This window comes from Chenopodium album, chromosome 7 (assembly GCF_948465745.1).
Source record: "Chenopodium album chromosome 7, dcCheAlbu1.1, whole genome shotgun sequence".
Classification (NCBI taxonomy): Eukaryota; Viridiplantae; Streptophyta; class Magnoliopsida; order Caryophyllales; family Amaranthaceae; genus Chenopodium; species Chenopodium album.
In genome coordinates this window covers 56,499,346-56,510,203 of record NC_137840.1, presented here as the reverse complement: position 1 = coordinate 56,510,203, position 10,858 = coordinate 56,499,346, and the positions used below count along the sequence as shown (strand labels likewise).

At 34.1% G+C, this 10,858-nt stretch overlaps 1 protein-coding gene across 1 annotated transcript; it reads left to right on the top strand.

Annotated features, from left to right (window-relative positions):
* The first annotated feature begins 4,589 nt into the window (after positions 1-4,589).
* Positions 4,590-9,835, top strand: LOC145637952 (tRNA (carboxymethyluridine(34)-5-O)-methyltransferase-like). The gene is made up of 3 exons (XM_081688944.1): positions 4,590-4,754; positions 6,257-7,305; positions 9,449-9,835. Exons 2-3 carry the CDS (start codon positions 6,353-6,355, stop codon positions 9,534-9,536), a joined length of 1,041 nt encoding a protein of 346 aa, XP_081545070.1. The 5' UTR covers positions 4,590-4,754; positions 6,257-6,352; the 3' UTR covers positions 9,537-9,835.
* The last annotated feature ends 1,023 nt before the right edge of the window (positions 9,836-10,858 follow it).

Sequence of the window (10,858 nt, the reverse complement as noted above, 5' to 3'; positions counted from 1 at the left end):
CAATTGTGAACTTGCACCAATCATACTTTGCGGCTTTACATGCTACTACCAATGTCGACACTAAGGATGCAACCGAATTCGAATTGTTTGTTGTCGTGCAGACTATAATTCCTAGGGCAACGAACTATAAAAAACGCAATCATAAATCCTCTTTATTAACTTTTGTCTCCAACTCGACAAGAGAACCATCTTCCAGCTCATGGCACATGGCTGCAACTGCTAGATTCAAGGACACCGTTTCTCCCTTCAGCCCTACACTATATTGGTTAACTATATACCCTTATAATCTTCTTGATATCCACTTCGTCATTCCCTAGCACAAGAGGAACTTCCTTGGTTCCCATTGGAATACCAAGAATAGACCTTACTTGATTGGGCCCTAGAGGAAGAATTGCTCCATCTCTAAATACCATTGTCCCATCGGCAAAAGCTCTACTCATCAGCCAATAACAGAATTCTCTTAAGATATTATTTGTATCCAGATTTAGCAACCCCCTAAAGCCCCTACTATGCACCAACTCCCACCTAGTCCGATCAAACTTCTTGACAAGAACACAAAGCTTTTCTACTTTACATACCACATTCGATTGTTGTTACACAAAGCATCATGTTAGAACCATCGATAATTACCATGATCAATTACCAACTATATACAACCCAAAATAAAATACATTTAATTCAAATCAACTCATCTCATTTCCCATACACAACAAATTAAAACTACACAATATAATAACTTCTAATATCAATAAGCCTTAAGCATAAAAATTTCAATACATTCCCAATGTTCTCATAATGTGTCCGTAGGACAACACCGTCAACCATGACTCTATGTCCTTTTGTTTTAATACCCTGCCAATAAATAAATTACTTTGTCATCGTATATATAATAATAATTAAATTTAGTTACTGCCACTACAACTTAAAGAAAGTTGCACAACACGATTTAAAGTGATCATTTAATTTTAAGATTCAATCAATTAAAACAATACATACATACATACATCTATCAAATTTGAATCATAATTTTTATGACCTACCTTCGATCTCATCCACACCACCGTACACCAACTTCCCTTTTCTCTTCCTACTCTTTCTCTTCAAATACTCTTTAAACAGCACCTCCATAAATCTAGAACTTGAATCTAAATCACCCTCGTTGCTCGAATGTGCAGATTCCTCAGCCTCCTCATCCTCACCTTTTTCATAGTCTTTGACAAGATCACTGTACATTTTGCCTTCTGTTTACCAGTCATAGCCACAGGTTTCAGTTGGCCCATAGGTTTTGCCTTAGATATCAAAGCCATGGGTATCAATTGCCCCACAGGTTTTGTCTTCCAAGATACCTCCCGTTTTAATGGACCCTTTAAAAAAGAGACAAATAACTTCAACACTAATAAGATGGTTATTCTACCATTATATGGTCATTAAAACAATCAAACTCACCCCCACTTTGTCTGATAAATCGACTGCATAATTGACTACTTCTTCATGACTTCACTCTAGCTGATCACAACTGTAACACAAATTAAATTCCAATACCAATTCATCTCAAATTTCAAATCCAAAACACCTTAATTCATTTATACTTCATAGCCAAATTCTACATTCACTACGTGCATTGCATGAATCTTAAGGTACTACATATACATACTAGAATGTATTACGCACACATACTAGAATACAACTCAACAAAAGCAAATTTTTGTATAACATCCATTGAAATTGGCATTCCATTATGCAAAATAATTCACCCATAGAGAAAACCATCAGCAAAATAAAACACCGTCTTTATTATGCACCTGCCCATAGTATCATACACATACATATCCAATCATTATTAACTACTAACTCACTTATAACTACTCATACAGCATACCATTGCATGAAAACTGACATCCAGATGAAGACCATACATTATAACAATAAAGAGGCTAAACATAACAATTCTCCAACCAATCCTTAACTACTTCCATCCCTAAAGTCACAAACTACAGATTTACCCACATTATTTTTTTCACACACTATGCGACCCTAATTCTAATCCCCATTTCACCAATCAATTTTCATATTTGCAACCCCAATGCTTTCATTTTATACACTTTTAAGGCCACCTAACATAAACCCCCTCACCTTTTGGTTGTAATTATACCGTAATAACAACCCTAACTATTAACCCTTTTTGCGACCCAAATTACAAAAACATTAACCCCTCCTGAAAAACCTTAACGTTGTACTCAATTATGCTGCAACAATTTCAAAACCCTAACTTTACTCACATTTTAATCAAAATTAAACTTTAATTGAAATCCATTTATAACATTATTATCTCAACAAAAACATCAAATATCCTAACGTTTCACAATTGCCCTAATTTCATGTATTTTTTGAAAAAAAAAACTAGCTTTATTAAACCCACAATTATAGAGGATAAACCCTAACTTATTCAGTTTTATTAAACTTATAAAAAAACCCTAGCTTTATTAAACCCACAATTATAGATTCCCAAAGTATTGTCCATGTAGGATTGCTCTTTGGTTCAACTTAAAACCACTAATGTCATCAACAATTTTATATTGAAACTGCTAACAATATTAACGATTTTAAAAAAAAAATAAAGACAGAATGCCAAGTCGTTATTGAAACTTGGTCTCTTTGAACTTATTAAGGTAAATGCCGGCCTCTTTCCTGCTTTTGGTTAAGGAATCTGTGAATTAATTAGGAGGAAAAGAGATCGGTAATTAGTATAATACGGTCTCTTTCTAAAATCACTAGTTATAGTCGCGGATTTAAAATTACAACCGTTATTGCCATTAGCGCTTTTAAGCTGAACCAAAAGAAAACAAAAATAATGCTCAACACCTATCCTACATAGAAAGTATTTAGGGAATTTATTTTTGTTTTAACAATGTTGTTGGAAATCACTTACCATTTTAGAAAGCTTCACAAATATTGCAACATTTCTCTATTTGCATGTGTTTTCTCTCTTTCTCTTTACTCAACATATGAGTCCCTATCGTTATTCCTCTCTATATCTTAAAATCCGTGTTTCATCTCCATTTTACAATGTTTGTGGAATAAAGATTGTGGAATGGAGGAAATAGATGTTAAACAAAATAAACAATACGGCTTTTTCACCAAATGCCACTAAACACTTTAATAATTCACCAAATGCCATCAAGGTTTTCAAAATTCACCAAATGGCACCGAGTTTTAAAAAAATTCACAGAGTGCATTAATGGCTAACGGTCGTTAACTCCGTTAGTCATTAAGGTTTAATCATGACACATGTCATGATATGATTGCTTTATTTTAATTATTTATTTTAATTAATAAAAATAAATTTTTTTCTTTATTTTCGTGACAAAATTGATCGGGTAAAGTTTTGGGGGTTATTTTGAACCTTTATGGGATCAAATTAAACTCGAAATTGGCAAAAAAAAAAAATGTAAATGTCCCGTTTTGTGTGTCAATAAATATCTCGATTAGTGAGTCATTATTTTTTAAACATGAAAATTGATCGGGTAAGGTTTTGGAAGTTATTTTGACTCTTTATGGGTTCAAATTAAGCTCGTAATTGGCAAAAAATAACGTAAATTCCCCGTTTTTGGTGTTAAAAATATCTCAATTAGTGGGTTGTTTTTTTAACCATTAAATTAGCCGGTTAAGATTTTAGGGGTCATTTTGACCCTTTAAGAATCTAATTTCAGCTCATATTTTGCAAAAAATTAATGTAAATGCCCCGTTTTGCAATTTTTTTGGTAAAATAATTACGATCTTAACACTCAAAATAAGGCATTTACCTTTTTTTTTTTTTTTGCCAATTCCGAGCTTATTTTGGACCCATAAAGCGCTCAAATGACCGCCAAAACCTTACCTGGACAATTTACACAATTAAAAAAACGACGCGCTAATCGAGATATTTTTTAAAACACAAAATGGGGCATTTATGTTTTTTTTTTTTTTCCAATTCCGAGCTTAATCTGAACCCGTAAAAGGGTCAAAATGACCTCCAAAACCTTACCCTGATCAATTTTCATGGTTACAAATAATGACTCACTAATTGAGATATTTTTTCGACACACAAATCGGGGAGTTTACATTTTTTTCCCAATTCTGAGTTTAATTTGACCCCATAAAGAATCAAAATAACCCCCAAAACTTTGCCCGAATAACTTTCATTACAAAAATCGAGAAAAATGTTAATTTTATTAATTTAAATAACTAATTAAAATGAACCAATCATATCGTGACATGTGTCATGATTAAACCCTAATGACTAACGAAGTTAATGGTCGTTTGTCATTAATGGTACTCGGTGAATTTTGTAAAAACTCGATTACATTTGGTGAATTTTGAAAACCTTAATAACATTTGATGAATTATTAAAGTAGTAAGTGACATTTGGTAAAATAGCCGTAAACAATATGTACGGTGTTTATTAAAGAAAATAACCACATTGTAACACTTAAAAAAAAAACGAGGGAGTGATGTAAGTCAAACTTGAGACACCAGTCATGATGTATGACGAGTAGTCGCGTAATTAGGGGCTGAGTTGTAAATCTTGAAAGCCAACTATTGAGTACTGCGTAGTGTGACGCACACAGACTACCAACGTTAAGCATCAACGTTCAACGCTTCCACAGTTGCATCTCACTCTCTCTCTCTCCTCATTTCCACCAAATTTATCTTCCTTTGATCAACTCATTCATTCAATCATCTTGCATTGTTTCTTTATCTTAATCTTTCAACTGGTAACTCTTTCGATCTCTCTCTTTTCATTTCGACTTTCAATTCGATTTGTTAACAATTGATTTAATTTAATTAAATTAAATAGTGTTAATTTAATTTTATGCGATTTTCAATCTCTGTTTGATCAATTTTGTTGTCTTTACTATTTGGATTAATGAATTAGAGTTGCGTTTTCCCCATTTTTTTTGTATGTTTAATTTGACTTCGATGCTATTGCTGAATTATTTTGTATTTTTTTTTTATTTTTTAAGTAAATAATTATAGGTCTAAGATTGAATTTATTATACTTATACAAGCTATTTAATAGAAAATTTAATTTAATTTAATCTATGTATTAAGATACGCGAGAATGAGGAATTTGATTTTAAGGGAGGGAGGAGGAAGATTTTTGTGGATTACTATACGGAATAATCACTTTTGGTTTATGTAAGCTTTGATTGATTTATGTATCAAGAATTTGAGTTGCAACTACCAAGGGTTTATTGAATGCCTTGGTTATTATCCTCCTTATTGGGAATGGATTATTGACTCAAACTATGTATAGGGATGATTCGCTAGTTTGTGATACTCGGGTTTTTTTGTCGTAGATACTAACACCGGTGGCTAAATTTGTTATTGATACAGTGGTTCTAACTGATATTATAAGTAATGTGCATAGTTAAGCATGTTTCTTACTGAAATTAGGTTCTTTGGTGAAATTCCACCTTTTGCGCCTTTAAGATATATACTTGTGCACGTTTTAGACAAATCAGAATCAGATTTTCCGGTCTGTGAAATAGTGGACTAGTGAGGGTGTAAAGGTGAATCCATTTGGATAGTTACATTACTGCATATGAATCTTGATTTGTCGTCATTTTCTGAAATTAGTTTTAAACATATACTTGTTTGAGTTTTGACGTAACTTTATCAAGGGTATTTTGTGTATTTATTGCTAACCCCTCCCCTTTTTTGTCTTCCTAATGGATCAATGGGGTTAATGCATTAGGTTTGTGAGGCTATTGCTAGTCATGCTTTGACCTTTGTTGTCGAAAGCTTGCAGAATTGAGAAATAATTGTTTGTGACTCGTGTAACACATTATGATGTTAGAAATGGAAATGTATTGTGGTTAAATTGCACACCACGTACCATTAAACCATGTAATATGGTGTGTTGTGGATAGAGTACAAAAAAATCCGGGTTGGATGTCAAATCTTCAAACCATATTTTGTTTTAGATTTTTCTTATGATTGAACTGAAGTAGACAACTGACCCCCCCCCCCTCTCCCCATGCCCACCCTCCCAATCTATTCATTTTTTTTTCTAAACTTTCAATTTTTTACACATGCTTGAATCTCATACTCTATGATTATTTTTTTTTTGCTCCCTTTCGCTTCTATTTGATGTTAGATGTTAGATTATGCTTTCAAGAATTTACAGCGTCCTAGCTGTAAATGTGTTCCTCCTCCTTATATAGTCATAGCACTCAACAGCTCTTTATTCTCGTTTTTTTCTTCTAAATTTCAGGTGATGATATTTGGTCACACAAAAATCTTAAAGTGACATTGCGTAGACCTCTCAACTCTGTTAGTAGCTTAACCATTACTTTATAGTCTTAACACTATGAAAGACATAAGAGTAGCCCGTCCTTCTGTTGCTGCATCTGATGAAAAAACTCAGAGTCGGCTATCTGACTTGATGAACGAGAATGATTTATCATCCAACCGTGTTCAGTACACCCCTGAAATTGAGAAGACGTATGTTCACCAGGTTTATGATGCAATTGCTCCTCACTTTAGTTCAACTAGATTTGCTAAATGGCCTAAGGTTGCATCGTTTTTAGATTCTTTGCCTCAAGGATCTCTTGTCCTGGATGCAGGATGTGGAAATGGGAAGTACCTGGGTTTTAATCCCAACTGCTTTTTCATAGGATGTGATATAAGCTCGCCTTTAATTGGTATATGTACAGAGAGAGGGCATGAAGCCTTGGTCGCTGATGCTGTAAATTTGCCTTATAAAACTGACTTTGGTGATGCAGCAATCTCAATTGCTGTGTTGCATCACTTGAGTACTGAAAGTAGGAGGAGAAAAGCCATTGAAGAGCTGATTAGAGTTGTTAGGAAGGGAGGTTTAGTGTTAATAACAGTCTGGGCTGTTGAGCAAGAAGACCAAGGTTTGCTAAGTAAATGGACCCCATTGTCACATAAGTACCTAGATGAGTGGATTGGACCCGGTACTCCACGTGTGCGTAGCCCCCGGTCATTGAATTTGGAAAGCATTCCTGAAAGCAAAGAGAAAGGTCCTCGAGAGTCATGCAAAGTTTCTAGAGAGTCCCTTGGTGCAAGGCTGGATAGAACCATGAAAATAAATGACCAAGAAAATTCCTATAATGATGATAGGTGTACAGAAAATCAACAGGAGTACTTTGTTCCATGGCACTTGCCTTATCATCGTGCTGAAATTAATGGTGCTTCTGCTTGTGCTGTTGCAAATGGTCTGGCAAGAAAAGATGACAAGAAGGGTGCTGTGGTGTATAAGCGATATTACCATGTGTTTAGTGAAGGTGAACTTGAAAGGTAACATGTTACATTGCACTTATCATCCTTCTTTAAGATTTTGCTTGAATGTGAATGGTTAAAGTCTTTAAATAGCTAGCTGCATTGCTATGAAGTATGGAGTACATTTTGTAGGCTGTTTCATGCATCTTGCTTTATTAATTCCAATAGTGCTATAAATGGGGTGAAGAAACTATCGAAATAAGGAAACAGTTTCAAATTAATTGCAATTCTGCTGGAGAAATGTAGAAACTTATCTAGCGTAGGTAGGGTATATATTCTTTTAAAACGGTATTGTGGAATATGCAATATCCATGTCCAACTGTGATTTTTTTTTCTAGATCTACTATAGCAGAAACAAACAAGCTGATAACCCTCTCTGCTATTTTCAAAAAATAGATCCAATCGTTTTAGTATTTAAATGTCAAAGATGCAAATGCAATCTTGAATTTTGAATAATTTCCATATTAGTAGTTCTCCATTATTTTTCAATTCTCAGATAGTCCTTTACCACCACATCGAAGGAGAGAAGAGTCAGTCTTAGCAATTATAGTAAACAGAAAAAAATTCTAAGAATAAATCACCGCATGTACTAGAGACATTTAAGATCTGAGTTTAGATGAACCTGAGGTTCAATCAACTTATTTAGTTGAGACTTTTGGATTTAGAAGACTCTAAAAAATCTAACTTGAAAAATGAAACCTATATATTGGTCTATTGGGGTAGTGTTGCTATCATTTAAAAAAACCGTTTTTGAATACTTGAGTCCTCAAGAAATTGAGCTTAATTCAGTTGATCTTACTATTATTCTAGCTAATACCCTATGATCCTACGTTAAATAATTTTTTTTTCTTTTGGAAAAATTGACGCTACCATTCCTAATTGTGAACATTCTTCTTTAATGATCCTAATTATCGATTAACTCATGGCAGTACTAGCTTTGGGGGATCCTTCTATAAATAATCTTTAACTTATTATGACTAGTAATCTGGTTAAAATTGCCACGTATTGAATTTTTATTGGTCCGTTTTACTGAATATTATTGTTGTTAGGTGAAGAGAATAGGGCCCAAAGGGAGGTCGTGGGTCTTTAGAGTGGTGGAGGATTAATTTTTTTTTTTTTTTTTAACGGAAATAACACACTTGCCAACTATTATCTGGTCAAACCATTTAAAATTATGTTAAGGACTGTTTTGAAAGGACTCCCGTAAATTTTGATGACCTTGAGTTAATCAATAGTTGGGACTTTTTCAAGAAAATCGGCCATAGTTGGGACTGTTGGCGTCAAATTTTCCTTTTTTTTTTTTGCCTGGTTTCCTTGTGTGTTTCGAACATAGCTGCTTTTACTTTATCAACTTCATGCACAATGTCTTCTAGTTTTACATGTTTGGAATTAGTGAACCATTTCCCAACTTCATTCATTCTAACTTGTGTCAGCATGATTGGGCGCTGTTGAGTGCAGCTAATTTTGCTGAAGTATCTGTGGAGTTTTTTTTTTTTTCCCAAGGCTTCAGAAGAATCTATGTTTCTGTTGAGCAACTTCCTTGAGTTTCTGATAATGTTTTCTGTATATCTGTGTGTTTGGAACTTTTCTACTGCTTGTTTGTGCATATCCTTTTACGCAAAATTTGAGTTATTTTTTTGTTGGAATGAAGCTCCATAATCTTCTTAAGTTAGTCCATCAAGAAAACAAAAATATAGTAGTTGATAATCTTGATATTGCTTTTAATGTTAGATAGCCTAGGAACCAATGTTGTTCTATAGCTGCTTATGGAAGCTAATTTCCATACTAAAGGTGAGATACTGAGATTTCCAAGAGTATAACCTAGCATAGGTAGTGGAAGTGATAAGTATGTGCAGAGCAAACTGTGGTATGGTAGGACTATCTGAATATTGCCAAGCCAGCAAATTTGCTGATATCTTGAAAGCAACAAGAGAGATGGCAAAAACTCTTATGCACTTGAGAAACAAAATTGTTTGTACTTCTTGCACTTGGTTTGATTGTCTATAATTGGTTCTTGCATCGTTTAAAGACCCAACTGTTCCTTTAATCTTGTGCATTCATATCCTATAAAATTGCTCCTGATTTGTCTGATTGTCTCATGTCCAGGTTTTATTAACATGTTTTCTAAAACTGACCATCTTCATTTCTTGTTAATTTGCAGATTAGTATCTGGCATGAGCAACACTATAATCGTGGATCGCTTTTTTGACAAATCAAATTGGTGTATTATTCTTGAAAAAACACAGTGAAAAATCTTTACGCACACCAAATACACCACTTGAACTTTGTTGCTGAGATGAGATCAGCAAGTAAATCACTGAAGCTGCAAATATATTTTATCATAGTTTAAGTAAAATTGTAATCCTCATCAAGCTTTTGCAAAGTTGCACTAAAATTTACTGTGGGTGAGATAGTCGCTTCCTCGGCTTACAGGATGTTCTTTGAAAATCAGGCTGCGCAGCCTGCGGTGGTTATAGTTTTACTTTTATCATCATTTTAAGACGCAGAAACATTCACAATATAGGGCAAAGTATAGCGTTAGTTTACAGATTTTCTTGGTTAGCAAAGATTTACTTGTATTTTGTATTTAGAGCTGTCAATTCGGGTAATCGGGTTGGGTTTGGACCGGGTAAGAGTGGGTCGGCTCGATTCGGGTTAATGACGTAACCCATGCGGGTCAGATTTGGGTTGGGTCAGGGTCACGTCGGGTCATACATCTTATCGGGTTTGGGTCGGGTTTAGGTCGGGTTAATAACATATCGGGTTACATTTGGGTCGAGTGAACAATAGGTCGGGTTTAATTCGGGTTTTCACGGGTTAGGGTAATTCTTGGGTTCGAGTCGGGTTCGGTTCAAGTCAATAATTTACGGGTTAGAATCAGGTCGGGTCATCCTTGGGTTTGAGTCGGGTTCGGTTCAAGTCAATAATATGCGGGTATATAATCTGGTCGGTCATTTTCAAGCCGGGTCATTCGGGTCAATTATGCGCGATAAAGGGAAAAAAGATGTATAACAGAAGTTTCATGAGTAAATTTTATTAGGCGGTTAAAGTTGTTCTCCGTGAGACTAAAATAGTAAGAATTACTCCCAGGAGAATAAATTTAGTATAATAAAATAATGTTAGTGGATGAATAATTTATTATGGCTGGTAAAAGTAATGTGGGAATCATAAAAGTGAAATTATGTGAGAGAGGGTAGTAAGGATTAAGGACCAAGAGAGAGAAAATGATAAATTATTTGGGTAGGGTTTAAAGTTAGAGAGAAAAGTAATAAAATATACTCTGTAGTATAAAATTAGTATAAATAGATTTGATGTAAATTAAAAAAAAAAAAAAAAAAAAAAAAAAAAAAAAAAAAAACCGGGGGGAGAACGTAATATAAATCTAAATTCCCTTAAAAAAATTAAATTAAAATAAAATAAAATTAGCATCAACAATTCAACATTAAAATAACACTAGATAAGTAATCGATCAAATAAAAATCCTTTCTCTCTCCTCCTTCCTCTCTCCAAAACACTAGCCTCCATTGTTGAATTTTGAAGGGGCTTTCATCGATTTTAATTGGTGGAAAGC

Coding starts and splice junctions, on each gene's coding strand:
- LOC145637952 (XM_081688944.1), top strand. CDS start 6,353: ATGAAAGACATAAGAGTAGCCCGTCCTTCTGTTGCTGCATCTGATGAA. Junction 7,306..9,448: donor AGTGAAGGTGAACTTGAAAG/GTAACATGTTAC, acceptor GTTAATTTGCAG/ATTAGTATCTGGCATGAGCA.